General features: G+C 33.2%; 1 protein-coding gene across 1 annotated transcript; it reads left to right on the forward strand.

The window, feature by feature from the left end:
• The first annotated feature begins 7,618 nt into the window (after positions 1-7,618).
• Positions 7,619-16,135, forward strand: LOC115451411 (cytochrome P450 4d2). Its single transcript, XM_030179710.2, has 8 exons — positions 7,619-7,703; positions 8,088-8,198; positions 9,592-9,777; positions 10,039-10,235; positions 13,484-13,650; positions 14,132-14,283; positions 15,153-15,332; positions 15,889-16,135. The coding sequence occupies exons 1-8, from the start codon at positions 7,619-7,621 to the stop codon at positions 16,086-16,088; spliced, it is 1,278 nt and encodes a 425-aa protein (XP_030035570.1). The 3' UTR covers positions 16,089-16,135.
• The last annotated feature ends 474 nt before the right edge of the window (positions 16,136-16,609 follow it).

The following is a 16,609-nucleotide window of genomic DNA, read 5'->3' on the forward strand; positions in this document are numbered from 1 at the left end:
AATAGCCTATGTATTAATACAGCACACGGTCTACACTTGTGCAAAATTTCATCCAAATCCGTTCAGCTACATATTTCTGAGTTTACTTCTAAGAACCATTCAAACATTTTCACAAACTTTCACAATAATATTAATAAGAGTAACATTAGATAAGATTATTTACAACAAATAATTTAGAATATATTATTCTGCAACCTCTAACATCGGCCAGCAACTAACAATAATTGCTTTTAATGCCCTCACTGAGCCCTATTAAAAAGAAATTCCTTCGTTTCACTAACACAATCCGGAGTTATTTATTGTTATCGCCTAAGCACCTAATCGGGGCATAGTTGAGGATTTTCGGGGACTATTCCAGAGACCTCTTTATGGCCTCACCACTGTACTAAATTTCCTACATAAGATCTTTTAATGTGTGCTTCGTAAATTAATTGGTTAGGAAAGCATGAAATAAAACGCGAGGTGATATTAATTTCTCGCAAAACGTATCTTGCAAAAATGTGTTTACTTTTGTAACTCCTAAGAATTCAATTAAGATTATAGTACAATATATATTAGAATATTATTTTTAAGGTTGCACAATGCGCCTGGTCTAAATATTTTATGTTAAAACCTATGCGGTTGTCGCAAGCAGAAGTAAATCTTATTTGTAATATTGCATCAGTAGTTTAGGAGAAGCGGAAATGCGCTGTAAACCACGAGGTTCGAGATCGATTCCCTAATTGGGTAACATAAAGAGTGATTATTTATATTTGGAAGAAACATATCTGTGTTACTCGTTATGGAAATTTATGCTCGATATGGCGACAAGCTCGCCGTCTATCACATAATGGGAACAAATATTACCTCGCGAAATGTGCATGTTGCATCCAGTTGCGTCTTAGATTTCAGGGAGAAAAGCGTCTACGTATATATTATTTTATCGGCACCAACAATACTACTAATAAAATTAAATAGGCGATACGAAATTCACGCCGCACCTGTTTATAACCTTCCCTAAAGAGCTGTGATTGCTGCTACATACTTCTTAGTAAACAAACTTTTCCATTGCATACATCCAGGGTAAAGTAATCCATAAAATCACAACCATACCGTTGATGGAACCTGCAGCGTAAAGTTGGTATCGGAATAAGTAACAAGACCTTATTCGAGTCACGTGTCGCCATGCGACAAGGGAAATAATGGAGGGGTGAAGTGGGGGTGTAATGACCAGCCTTTAAGACTGCGATATACTCCAGGGAAGTTCGATCACATTGTTGAGTGGCGTTTGATCTAGTTTTTCGCGCGAGTGTACGAAATAGTGATTTTTATAATAGTAACTAGTTATTTCTCGTGACTTCTGAAAAAAAGTTTTACTGTGTATTTTTCTGAAATAAAAAATGTTAGTCTAGAACATGACCTATCTGTATGTCAAGTCTCATCCAAATCGATCAAGCGGTTGTGAGTCATTTCATCACTTATTTTTTCATCTTTTGCATTGTCTATTTGTTGTATGTCATTGATTGATTACATGGGTTTTGATTTTATAAATTAAAATACATCGTGTATGCAGGGACAGCATACTTTTTTCAAATTTATATAATGTTCGTAATAGTATCGATAAAATCAAATAGAAAATACAAAATTAAATAAAACGCGAGCGATAAATACGAAGTGCGGAACTTTCTGTAATCGGGGTTCTTACCTTGAATTCATTTACCGCGGGTCCGGAACCCTTCCGCGGACGACCGTTTTCGCTTATCCGTTCTGTTGATCTAAATAAATTCACTTACCACGGAATTTCGGCCGGTTAACACCTGCGTGAAATGAGGATACATATGAAATTCTTTTTCTTCTTGTAGCGGCTCTCTAACTAGTGAAGATTTGCAATCAGCAGCATATCTTCTTCTTCTAGCAAAGGACAAAAGAAGATATGCTGAGTTAACTGCCAATGAAATTCTTAAAGCCCTATTGATGCAACTCAATCTCGCTCTGAAGTGCGAATCAGTTAAGACGTTGTCAAATTAAAGTCGGCATCTTAAGTTAATCGCTATTAAATAAACAGATATCAACAACATCTTAAATGATATGTTAAGTTGTGAATACAGCAAGTGAAGGATTTTGACGGCTGGGTTTTGTTTATTTATAAGTGACTTCTCAGCTGATAACAAGCGAAAAAATGTAATTGAGAATGTCTTAAATGACATCTTAAGTTCGGTTTAAATTCAATACATTAAATTTCTACTTGAGATCGTACTCAAATGTGGGTTTTATTTAATTAGAATTATTGGTCGATATCTTAAATCTGTTTCTCTATACCAATGTTATTGCGGAAAAAATATACTGACTATTACTGCAAGTGTTCGTATATTATGCAAAAAGGGTTTATTTCACAAATTTAAAATAAATTGTATTTGATAGCAATTATCATATTATTTAAGAGGTAATGTGGATAATAGTAATTTCTTTGCCATTTATTTGGGAGCTTAGGTTAGAGTCTGGCTTTTGTATTTGGTCGGCTTATACATTTATATAACGAGTAGCATTTACTCAGAAGCTGTGAAACGGCCCATAATATCATCGAATTTTGACCTATTTAAATATCCGGATATATCAACAGTGGCTCCATCTGTGCAAAATCCGTATAACTTCTACGTATTCTAACGGAGTAAGACATGACCGGAATTCAGCTACTTGGTACGGATCAGATTCCTTATGTATTGTACAGAAAGCGTTTTCTTAAGTATTTTGAATAACTTCATTACTATAATATTTCTCAGATTGTGCTTTCTTATGGTAATTTAAAATTTATTTTTTCTTTGCGAGTATATACATGAACTGCTGTAAACAATAATAAAAAAAGATATATTGTTTTTTTTTCTCTATATCCTCTCATAGAATTCAACTATCTCTGTCACACCACACAGTTTGTTGTTGCATTTCGTACGGTGAATACGGCATTTTGGAGGCCCAGATACAACCCTCCATCCCTTTATATATACCTCTGTAGCTTAGCTCTCTATTAGCTTGCCAGTGAAGCGCATTCATTTATTTATTTTATTTATTTATTGCACTTCATACAAAACATGTAAAGACGGACTTAATGCCAGAGGCATTCTCAACCAGTCAACCTGAGGTGGTGCAAAGATAGATGCACGTCATACTTTAAATATGGTGGGTTCAAAGTAGTATTTAGTAAACATAAGATGACCTTCTTGTTGTTTATCGCCCTACGTTATAAAAAGAATAGGAAGAAACATTATTATATAGTATGCCGGAAATACAAAACACGCTGTGTTTTTTTACAAAATATGTTAATTATTACGATCTATTGTTTTTTTATTCGCCCTTAAAAAACTCGTTGTCGATGACGTGCGCGCATATTGCTCTTAATTTAATGTATGAAAACAAAAATCAAAACATATCATAAGAATAATTAAAATATTATATACTTGTAATATTCATCCACAATACATAATGATTTGTCGATCGTACTCCACAAATAGATTTATGATCACAAAAAAAAAGAGTCATTATTATAAAATTAATTATATTTATAATTATTATAATGTCTAAATGCAATAAATTACACTGCATAAATAAAAAAAAACTATTTTGTAAGTGTATATATATAACAATTAAGAGATTTTATTTTATGCATTTTATTTTATTTCATAAACTGTGGATAAACATCATCATCAGCCGCAGGATGTCCACTGCTGAACATCGGCCTCCTCCAAAGATTTCCAGATCGCCCTATTAGTAGCGGCCTGCATTCAGTGACCTCCTGCGAATTTTATTAGGTCATCTATTCGTAAATTATTATCGAACTGTGGATAATGTATTTAGTTATCTCCGATATATATGTAATCTTACTTTTATACAATGTATTATATAATTATTTTTTATCCCAAATAAATAAAATAAAAATAAAAAAAAATAATTATTGTTATAATAAAGAAATTGAGCTTACTGCCGCAAGGTGGATAATTTTTTGTACGTTAATATAGCTTCAATTCGTACAAAAAAAAATCATACAAAATTATTATAATACTGTAAGCCGAGATGTGTAGGAACAATTTTCCAAACTGTCTTTTTAACTATGTAGCCTTACTTATTATAAAAAAGTCCCTCGCGTATCTGAACGCAATAAACTCAAAAACTATTGACTCCATTTTTATAAAATTTGGTATGAAGAAAGTTTGAAACCCTGAAAAGTCATAGGCTATTGTATACAATAGCCTATGACTGGACAGGATATATCCTGGCAAAATATATAGCGGAACTTTGATCATGGAAAAACCCTTCCGAAGCGGGCGAACAAAAGCTAGTTTAATATAAAACTTTAGCACAATAGCTATATATGAAAAAATTATGCCTTTATTTCGCCATGGCCTATAATATTACATAATTACCTACCTAAATATCATTCATACAAATCCGTTCAGCGGTTTTGGCATTAATTTATATTATCCAAACAACTTCATATCTATACTATTGTATAAAGCTGAAGAGTTTGTTTGTTTGTTTGAACGCGCTAATCTCAGGAACTACCAGTCCAAACTGAAAAATTCTTTTTGCGTTGGATAGCTCTTTGGTCGTGGAGTGCTATAGGCTATACATCATCAAGCTATACCCAATAGGAGCGGAGCAGTAATGGCTAATCTCAGGAACTACCGGTTTCAACTGAAAAATTCGTTTTGTGTTGGTTAGCCCTTTATTTGTGGAGCGCTATAGGCTATATATCATCACGCTATGACCAATAGGAGCGGAGCAGTAATGGCTAATCTCAGGAACTACCGGTTTGAACGGAAAAAATCTTTTTGTGTTGGATAGCCCTTTGTTCCTGGAGTGCTATAGGCTATATATCATCACGCTATGACCAATAGGAGCGGAGCAGTAATGAAACATGTTGCAAAAACGGGGAAAAATTATTAGTTTTGAGAGCTTCCGGTGCGTGCGCTGCGTAAACGGTTAAAGTTATGCAACAATGATGTATGACGGGATTGTTCTTCTTAAAAAGTTCTAAAAAATATATTATAAAACAAAGTCCCCCGCTGCATCTGTCTGCCTGAACGTGTTAATCTCAAAAACTACCCAACGTATTAAGATGTAATTTGGTATGGAGACAGTTTGAGACCCCGGGAAGAACATAGGGTCCCGGGAAACTACTACTTTCATAACGGAAAACTTTAGCCTGAAAAACTTTATAACGCGGGCGGAGCCGCGGGAAAAGCTAGTAGCAATATAAAGTAAATTAATTCCAGACAGTGGTAAGATAATTACATACTTACTTTCATATTTATTTTCATACTTAATTTACTTTCATATTTCTAAGATCAGAGTTCGAAAACACGAACGAATTTCGGTTAGCGCTTTTTTTGTTTTTCTTTGGAAGTCATTGTAATCTGTTTTTGTTTTTTTTTTATTCCTTTTAGTCTAGACGACATTCGGCAGTATTTAAAGTGTATATTATGATGTGGAGTGGTATGCAAGTTATCCTCATAATTTATTGAATTCCATTAGTAATCTTTTTCTTAGTATCCGAATGTTTCTTGTTTATGTCATGCGTAAGGTGTAGGGCTTAGTATATTGAATGTAGCTGCAATATATTTGTATGTTTTAGCTTAACGTAAATAGGAAACAAAAATGCATGATAATGGCTTATTCTACGAGAGTCGATTTCTAATATTGAAAAAAGACACTGTATCTAAAGTGTTATCGTTTATATTTAATGCTGTAAAGAGTAATAAGTACTGATACATGTTTAATTACTAAAATGAAAAAAATCTAAAATCTGAGAAGGCTTTAAACGCTCCGCCAAAATCTATTTGAATAAAGATTTATATGCGTAAATTGTAACTTTTCAGGTTTTCACAATTTGTGTTATAGTACAAACGAAGTTGCGAGCAATATTTAGTTTCTTACTGACTAGGTTACGTTATAAGTCTAGCTCGGACACTGACACTATAAATAGCCCTACAACACTCAACTACAACTTATTTTAAAAAAGATCAACAGTGATCAAAATGATTTTTAAAATTCTATTTGGTTCCTTAATACTGTGTTATTTATTCATGCGGTTTAAATATAGAAGATTTTACGAGTTATCAAGACAGTTAAATAATGATATACTGACATTGCCATTTCTAGGACATTTATATTTATTTATTGGAAACGGTGAAGGTATGTAAAATTATAAAAATTATACATCCACTGCTGATCGTACTGCCGCGCTAAGCGCAAAAGCGGTATGTCAGGGAAACCTTATTTCGAGATAATCGAAGTTTTTTAAATACAGTTTTATAGTTTTGTATGTAAAACTGAGATAGAGAAACTCTTTTAAGATTCATTTTAACAAATTAGGGATTTCTGTGTAATATTTATGCAATCGGTTTCATTGCAAAAGACATAAATGTCTCTATGATGAGATCAATAAAAAAATAAATAATGTATAACTGCCGCAATTAATAATATTGACACCATAATTGATTTGACTAGGCAAAAAATTAAAAGAATACTGGCATAACATGTCAATAACAAGCAAAAAAACTCATTTTAATTATTTTTGTTAGTCAACAGCTATCATAGTATTTTACCAAACTTTATTGAAATTACTAACTTATTGCGATTAGAAACGACTAACATTTGCCAACAGCCTCCAAAGGAGGAGTAATTAACCATTCGTTGTAAAAAAATATATTTGCCCCTTGGTTGATTTATTTGATTCTTTTTGCTTTCGATTTCTTATAGCTTCAAAATGAGCCCTTTTTAATTACTTTGGCATAGAAAGCTAAGTAAATACGCAAATAAATGTTTATTTATAATATAACGCATCGCCTTAAAAAAAAATATTATGCTATAAAAATATAATGCAATTATTCTTACATAAAAATAAGTGGATACGCATTAAAAAAAACGTCAATTTGACTCATTTTTATAGACAACACAAGCTTGATAAAAAAATTACAATGCCAAAATTGTTTTCATAAAAAAGCAACTAATTGCTCCTAAGACAGTTTCTCTGTATTTCGTATGGTTTTGGATTTCTTCATACTGTCCGAGTTAAAAAAAACACAATGAATACCCTATAAGTACTAGCATACGATCCAAAACACCGCGGTTACCCTCATCGGCTATAAAAAAGTGTATATTTTATAATAGTCAGACAGCCCCAAGCACTATATTAGTTGCCTCTTTGTGATTCATTATTAGTAACAGGTGGTATATTAAATAATTGTTGAACTTGCACTACCCGTGGTAGCAACTTACACTGCAATAACTCAACCAAATTTAATCCAAACGTACCGTTAACAATGTTATAAAGAGTACAGAGATAGATTGTTTTCTATTTCTCAAAGTAACAATGTAATTTTTTTATTTGATCTATCGCTGTATCCGAGTATTTCACGTCTGAGGCCACATTTTGCGCACAATGATCAACGTTGTATATTTTTTTTTCATTTTATATGTATTTTGTATAATTGGAAGAGGTATTAGCGGCTGTACTAGAACCGTTTAAGGCCCTTTCTACCACTGCCCTTAACAAGCAAATTCAAAATCATTACAATTGATATGCCTTCAAACTTTAAAAAATCAATGTCATATTATCTAATATGTATTTTATTTTTCAGACTTAATGAATGCTTTTAAGTATTTCGGTAAAAAAGCTCTTAATAATGGTGGTATGTCAGCTTTGTGGCTAGGAACAAAATTATTGACAGGTAAGTAAATGTATATACATTTTTAGTACACATTATTTTATATAGTATGCATTAAAATCTCTAGATTTATTTTTTACTAACTTAACTAATAAGACGTGTTAAATTCTTCAAGTTCGTATTTCTTCAAAAATATAACAACGAATAATGATTTCTAATGTTTACGCGAGTGTTAGATATTAAAATTAAACTATTTTTCGGATTTTATAGCGGTTTTTATATTTTAGTTTTTTTCAAATTAATTAAATATTATATTTTAATGTAAAAACCGCGATAAAGTACGAAATACAATTAAATTTTAACGAACAATGTACAAAAATCTTTTAATTGTCCGTACCAGATAGGTTATCACAGTTTCTTTAGATTATTTAAATACGATTTTTTAAGTGATCGCCGACCCAGTAATAGCGGATTATTTATCGAAAACCTGTTTAGAGAAGGACAACATAACGCAAATGGCACAATATCTCATAGGAAATGGAAGCATATTTGCACCAGGTAAGAAGTTATTTTTCAGTGGCCATAACTAAACCACTATAGTACACACCGAGTAGAAGTATTGACGACCACAGCAATGTTTTTCTACAGTGTCACTATTTCGATTTATTCATTAAACTTCTCTGACAATACCTAATTGCTATTTATTATTTTATTTTATTTTATTTTATTTAGGAAAACAAACAGCACACATTAATAACATTTGAATTAAACATAATAATTTTTACATTAGCCAAACAGTTTCCACAAATATTTTTTCCAGATTGAGGAGAGTTTTTAGGTTTTCGATGTTAGAATAAATAAAAATTACACAAGAGCTAGTACCAGAAAAATAACACCAAATTAACTTACACAGAATATAAAAAAAAAATCAAAAAAAATACAGAAAATAAAAATAAGTCAGTTAACTTTTCTAACAAGCGTTTTGTATCCACCAAGTCAATTATTAAACAAATCAATGTGATAGTAATGATTATTGTGTGTACTACATGCTCTTACCAGAAATCGATTTGTGGCATAATTTGTTTTACAAAAAGGAACTGAGAAAATAGCGTTAGAACGAGCACTCAATCTAGGGCAGTTGAAAGATATACGACTTAGAAGGTAGGGGGAATCGATATAATTATGAATTATTTTATATAAAAATAATTGATCTCTGTGTTCACGTCGCAATTCCAAAGATGTAAGTTGCGGTAAAGGACCTTTAAATTTATGTTTCAATCTATTCAAAAATTTGTATTGGATTCTTTCCGTTTGCTCTTTATAAGTAGAATAAAATGGATTCCACACAGTGGATGCATATTCAAGATGACTTTTAACTAATGAATTATATAACAAAATATAGGTGTTAATGTTATTAAAGTAACCAGACCCACCCAGACGTTAATTAGAAATGCTAATTAACGTCTGGGTGAGTCACTACCTCTAAATTAATACAATGTTTTTCAAGTATAAGAAGACTAATGAAAATCGACAAAATATGAGTAGTATATGTTACATACGGATTATATTTATTTTGACATCGTGAAAAAGGCCCTAAGGTTCAAGTAGTTTTTGACAGTATAGTTTTGAATGAAGAATTTGGCAAAAAAGTATTATGTTATAATATATCCCCCTTATTCATAAACAATATTTATTTAAGGACGGAGCATTAAGCTCAGAATTGTTAATCTGACAGCCAACTAGATTCAAGTTATATCTCAATATTAGCCAATCACAACGGCCCTATGCACTGCGAAGGCTGCCATGCCGTCAGCGCTGAGAAACAGACTTGTTATCACAGCAATACTTCGCCCTTAGATAAATATCGTCTATGAATAAGGGGGTGCGATTTTACGAATTTAGAAATTATTTTAAATTTAAAAATTACTTTAGAAATTATATATTTTTTCAGTTTCTATTTGGCGTCCGAGGCGGAAGCTTGTATCATTAAACTTCAGCTTACCTAGACTCAATCATTTCGTGGACATATTTTCCCAACAGGGCCTAATTTTGGTAAACACGTTAAAGAGATCAGAGGGGAAACAGCCTATCTCACTATTCAAATACCTCATTGCATATTCCATGGACTCTGTTTGTGGTATGCTTTTGTTTGTTTAAATGATTAATTAATTATTTAACGGTTTAGGACGTTGCAATAAAAATTATCCGTAAAAAAAATTAAATGTTACTAATTCATAACAAACAATTATAACCCTATTATATTTATGCAACTATGGTTTTAAATTCGTTTCCGTTGTATTTTATAGTCACATAAATGTTAGTAATTATACCGTACGTGAATTTATTTTTATCAGCAATCAACAACTGATCTATGTATTTATAAAATAAAATATTTCAGAATCAACTCTTGGGATTAAATTGAGTGTACAAAACAATTCTGAGCATCCATTCCCCAAAGCATTCGAATACCAATGCCGGATATACATAAAACATTTATTCCAACCGTACATTTACGATAATCCGTTTTACAAACTAACTCCAGCTTACGCAAAATTTACAAAAAACAATCAAATTATGAGGGATTTTGTAAAAAAGGTAATTATTTATAATATTTACGCTGTCATATTTTTGTTTTAATTAATTCGGCCCGCAGAGCCTTTCCAAGTAGCTCCCGAAGCGTTTCGAGGAGGCCCAATTGACTTCAAAATAATCACTCAAACTAAAACTCGCTAAGGTCGTACGAGCCGTACCTATACTAACTCCATAAACATAAAATAACAACTGATGCAGAATTTAGATCGTGTGAGCGTCATTTTAAAGTTGTTTATTCTATAAGTGCCTATATTTCTTCTTAATTTGATACTTGTATTTATTTTTATACAAGCAAACTTTTATTATAGGATTATATAATGTATTAATATTACATCGGTCAATAAGTCCCGAGCCTAGGTAAGAAAAATATTTTTTTTGACCTAATTCATTCATCATTCATCGTTTTTATTCATCAAGATAGTCTCCTTCAAAAGTGATACAATCAATCCAGCCCATCTTTAAAATTTTTATACCCTTCCTATAAAACGATTTGTCTAACCCTTCGAAATACGCTTCAGTTTCAGCGATCACTTCTCCATTTGGGCCAATTTTTTTCCGGAAAGCATTTTTTTCAGTTTAGCAAACAGGTAATAGAAGCTGGGAGCCAAAACTAGAGAATATGATGGGTGAGACCTCAACTCAAACTTTAATTCATGCAGTTTTGCCATTATGGCGACCGCTGTGTGACCCGACATTGTCTTGATGGAAAAGCACTTTTGACTTTTGCATTTGAGGCCGTTTTTTCGCGATTTTATGCTTCAGACGCACCAGTTATGCCATATAATATTCGCTATTGATCCTTTCTCCCTTCTGAAGATAATCAATGAATATTATAACTTGCGCATGCCAAAACACGGAAGCCATAACCTTGCCAGCTGACATTTGTGTTTCTGGTCGCTTTGGACGCCTTTCATCGATTGCCGTCCATTCAATTGACTGCCGTTTTGACTCTGGAATGTAGTGGTGGATCCAGGTTTCGTCCGTTATCACATATTGCAAGAAAAAAATCCGTTTTATTTCGCCTTAAAAGCTCCAAACGGCACTCTGAGGCTTCAACACGTTGATGCTTTTGGTCAACGGTGAGCAAACGCGGTACTCACTTTGAACAGAGCTTTCTCATAGACAAATGTTCTTGCAAAATGACAAATGCATTGCCTTTTGATATCTTTAGAATGTCAGCTATCTCCTGTAACATCACTTTACGATCTTCGAAAACGATTTTGTATACTTTTTTATGTTATTTGGAATCACAACCTCATTTGGACGTCCTGAGCGTTCAACATCTTTGGTGTCTGTATGCCCACGTTTAAATTCAGCAAACCAACGTTTAACTGTTGCTTTTGATGGAGCAGGGTTCTCATAACATTTATCGAGCCAAACTTTTGTTTCAACGGTATTTTTTTCCATTGAAAAACGATGTTTAAACAACACTCGAAATTCTTTTCTTCCATTGTTTTAGACATACTCAAAGTAGCATCACTAAAATCACTGTAACTTTTTTACAAATTGTTAAAAGTTTATGAAATTTTGACATGTGTTACATAGAGGTCAGTAATTTTTTAAAGTCGGTAGTATTTATCCGTAACAGCGCAATTTATATATTAGGCTCGGGACTTATTGACCGATGTGTTATGTAATTGACAAATGACTTGAATACAATACCGCGTAAGTGTAGGTACACTAAAGTACAAAAAAATACCAACACGCGGCAGTGTACTGAAGTTGTACGTCAGCTATAATATCATGCATATAAGATCTCAGCTATATTGCCAAATTGTAATCTATACAAAAATATAAAGCTGAAGAGTTTGTTTGAACGCGCTAATCTCAGGAACTACTAAACCGATTCTGAAATCTTTACTAATAGGATTACTCCTGATTGATATGGGCCACTTTTAATCCCGGGAAATATTTATCCTAGACAAAATTTTTAGGCGGACGGAGCCGCAGGCGTAAGCTAGTTTGAAATACACCTAAATGCACACGCTAAACAAAATATAGCCGTAATTCGAGAGTTCGACGGCCTCTGAACGACCTCATTATAATAATTATAACAAAAAATATCTAAATAATTTTAAAGTAACTTTCTGTAGATAATTTACTTGTCATTATAGAGTAACTTTCTATAAGAATAAATTTTGGGAATATTTTTCATGAAACCATTTCCCTTCTTAAAAATATAAAACAACAATGAAACTTACCAACATTCTATGATATCGATTTCAGCTCATACAATCTAAACGACAAGAATATTATAGAGACGAGAAACAGAATAAAACAAATACAGAATATCATGGTAAGTTTATTTATGGGCAGTTAATAAACGCCTGTGATTTTTTTTTATATAATATTTATATACTTACATATTATTTTTTTCCTTCCTGACCGAATTTTGCCCACGGCAGTTGATCTCAACGGACATCAGTCAAGACATATTATAGTATACACATTGACATCTATTCTACCGACATATATGTATCTATGAGTACACAAGTATGTGAGCAATACACAGGTGCGCTCTCTGTTCCTTTACTCTCATACTCCAGCGAGACGGCAATCCGTCTTGACCCGAGAGATATCAGACGCAGGACACACAGGAGCCAGAGGGGTCACACCGTCAGCTTCTTGACTCTGAGCTGCGGCTGAGTAATTTTTAAAACGAAAAAACCCAATCGTAGTTATTTATTGAACCCAAAATCTCAACGCAGAAGTTGTACTCGCACCATGTACAGTAACTACAACTCCACCAACGAGTCAGTTAGATTTAAAAATATCGCAAGGCAGTTCACTAATCAAGAAGACTTTATTAACATTGTAATAATATATATTTTTTTTTATAAAATCGCAAACATTCCGTGTATGTAAATAAACTATGTTTGAAAAGAAAAGCAGAGATCCAAGGAAAGAAATATTTGTATAACATGTCTCGGTGGCGTTCATTGTGGTACGAGTGCCGTGATAAAGTTCCATGTTCAATCACCAGATAAGTGAAATTGGGTCTTCTGCTCTTCTACATAGTCTAGAGTCTAGAATGCATGCCCAATTTGGCGATAGCCGCAAGGCAAGGCAAGGAGCAATCCTTCCACATCATGGCGGTGTATTTATGGTGCAATATGGTTCCATTAAATATATCTCAGTCATCAAGGATAAAAGGCGAGAAGGTGTCTGTATTGAATAACATAAAGTATGTAATCTGATAAAAAGTGATTTTTAATATAGGTAAATTGGATAAAATAAAAACATTTCTGGAGATGATGACCAACAAATCTGATGGCGAACAGGGGCTCTCGGACTTGGAAATACTTGAGGAGTTGCTTGTTTTGTTTGTGGCTGGGACAGATACTTCGGCTACTGGAGCAGCGTTTGTAGGTGTGATGCTGTCCAGACATCCTGAAGTGCAAGACAAAGTTTACAACGAGTAAGTGTCGAAAAATAAATTATAAAGTGGTATGAAATAATTAGCAGCTGTTGGACAACAGCTGCTGGGGACAACGGCCTGAAAGTCGAGCTCAGTGGCGTACTTTGGGAAAGGACTGTGTACAGTCAGCTTCAAAAGTAGCTGAACAAATTCAGAACTTAACTGCTAGTACACGACTACTTTAGTAATTTTTGTTATATGTGTGAACTGTGAAATAAAGTAAATTTCCTTTATTTTATTGTTGTGAAGATTTTTTTTGTCAAGTAGGGACTAAAGTCTGTAGGCGATTCGACGATTAGCAGTGGACTCATGCGGGCTGATGATGATAAAGTGGACAAATATTAAATTAACCACAGCTAAATGTTTAAAATGATTTGCGTAATGATGCTTTTGTGTACGCAGTGACGGCTCTTCCATTGAAGCTCAGAAGCCTGAGTTGCCCTTAAATTCAAAAGTAATAAAAACAATATATTTGGTACAGATTGCAAGAACTATTTGGTGATTCAGACAAACATGTCACTGCAAAAGATTTAACTCAATTAAAATATTTGGAAGCTGTTGTAAAGGAGACTTTAAGATTGTATCCACCGGTTCCAATTACTATGAGGATGGTTGATCAAGATGTGACAATTCGTAAGCTTTACATGTATTTTAATTCTTTCGTAACAACAACATATTACACAATATTTTGTATAGTGTAACAATGGCATAGCGAGCGTTTTTATCGCCCAGGTCGGACCTAATGAGTTTGCCGCCTCAAAGAACCGGGCGAGAGGCTATCCAGGCGCCCTAGTTCATGACATTGTCCTACAGCCTTTGGCGCCCTCCTTGGGATGAATTGCGTCAGACATACCTCCCTTTATAAACACTGCTATTTTTCACGCATTTTGCAGTACATCTAAAAGTGCTGTCCGGGGCGAGCCACCACCTCTGCTCCAACCACATTACGTCACTTAAAATTAATTCGAGTTAGTGTAAAACAAAATTTCAGATGAAAGCAAACTAAAAATATAAAGATTACGACTAATTTTTCAATCGGCAGATAAAAGTTATGTATCAAATATATTTTAACCGGATTGATTATAAAAGTGAGGCAAATTAAAATCTTTATACATACACCTGTCTCTTTAAAATAGTTTGCGTTGTAGCTTACCCTACGAACAAATTTTATCTTATGATTGAAAAATCAGCCCTTAATGGTATAAAACCATAATATTTTCAAATAAATATTCTAAAGATTTTTTTTAAGTATATACAATACCAGTCATGGAAAATTATATTATATTATGAAATTTTGTTACTCCACGATAAGGAATTGTTATGCACATTGCGACTAATTTAGCATGGCAAAAGCTTGTAAGGAAGTTTCTCTTTACTAAAGTGCTTCCATTATCAAAAACGAAGCAAGATATGAACTATACTCCTAATACAGGATCACTTCGAAAGTAATAATTTCTTAATTTCATTATTTCCGTAATTTCTATTTAATTTATGCATTTCAGCATCAGGGATAACGCTCGTGAAGGATTCAACACTTCTTATCCATAACTGGGCAATAAACAGAAATCCAGAGTACTGGGGCGAAGATGCCGAGGAGTTCAGACCAGAACGATTCTTTGATGATCCTCCCAAACATTCGGCTGCATTTGCGTCATTTTCATTGGGCCCAAGAAATTGTCTTGGTAAGAACTATGTTATTTTAGGTAATTTTAAACAAGCAATTGTCGATGTCCAGCTATATCAACCGTAAACTTTCACAATATCCGAAGAATTCAGTATGAATAAGTCATCGGCATTAAGGAAAGGATTACGTAGTCAAAGTCTTAGAAGGACCTCAAACTAGCTTCATGGTAGTACGGTACACGACAGTCTATGTAACCTATTTTTAGCTTTATTCAAGTTGGTTCATTTTTTGAGAGATTATCCCGCCCTCATACCCAACATTCCTGGAAATTGTAAGCCAGAATCGGACGTGGCACGCACTTTATGACTCCAAGCTGTATAGTTGGGCGAGTTTGGGAGCAGTAATGAGAATTGATTTTTAAAATTAATCAAATAAACCGATAGTTCTGTTTCATTCTTGCGTGAACTCGATATATGAATTTAATATATTTTGGAATTATTTACTGGTTTTGTGAAAGAATAACGAGGTGAAGCCTTTCCTTTAATGCTCGACTCCTACATTTAAGACACCTAACTACGAAATTACATAATATATGTAATGATTACATATTACAGGATACAAATACGCGCTGATGGCGATATCAACAGTAACTATACACTTGGTCCGCAACTTCAAATTAGTATTGCCTGGGGCAGATATCAACTTAAAAACCGGCAAGTGTTTAGATAAAGAAAAACCTCTTCGAGTGAAATTTGAAGTAATGATGAAGGATGTAGACGATTTTAAAGTTCGATTGGTACCCAGAACAAAATGATACTGGAAATATTAAGTGAAACTAAAACGAAGTACTAATTAACATGGAGTTTTCAGGTCAAATAAATAGTCATAATTGATTTTTGTTTCTTTTCAGCCAATAAATTTATAAATTCGACATTCTCAAATTCTGCCGGAGTACTGTTTTCGGAAAAATGTTGTCAAAAAGTGATAACCTCAAAATGTACGAAAAAGAATTTTGTGCTTAAAACATTATGTTTGGTCTATCCAACATAACGTTACCAACTTTAGGATTTCTGTGACAACTCTTTAATAAGCATATACACAAACATTTTTTACCAAATTTGAAAATGTGTCTCTCTGTGAATCAAAGAAACATTTTTTCTTTTCGAAAACTATACTATTTATTTTGTATCAAATCTTGCTCATTCTTTACAATATACACACAATATTATGTTATTCTCCTTAAAGACCACTTTATTCTCAAAACAAATTCATTTACGTCACGCTGGTAAGCCAAGTATGGGCCGTACTAAAATTTAATATAATTTTTTTGTGGAA

The sequence above is a fragment of the Manduca sexta genome, chromosome 26 (assembly GCF_014839805.1).
Source record: "Manduca sexta isolate Smith_Timp_Sample1 chromosome 26, JHU_Msex_v1.0, whole genome shotgun sequence".
NCBI classification, from domain to species: domain Eukaryota; kingdom Metazoa; phylum Arthropoda; class Insecta; order Lepidoptera; family Sphingidae; genus Manduca; species Manduca sexta.

Coding starts and splice junctions, on each gene's coding strand:
- LOC115451411 (XM_030179710.2), top strand. CDS start 7,619: ATGAATGCTTTTAAGTATTTCGGTAAAAAAGCTCTTAATAATGGTGGT. Junction 7,704..8,087: donor AGGAACAAAATTATTGACAG/GTAAGTAAATGT, acceptor CGATTTTTTAAG/TGATCGCCGACCCAGTAATA. Junction 14,284..15,152: donor TGATCAAGATGTGACAATTC/GTAAGCTTTACA, acceptor TATGCATTTCAG/CATCAGGGATAACGCTCGTG.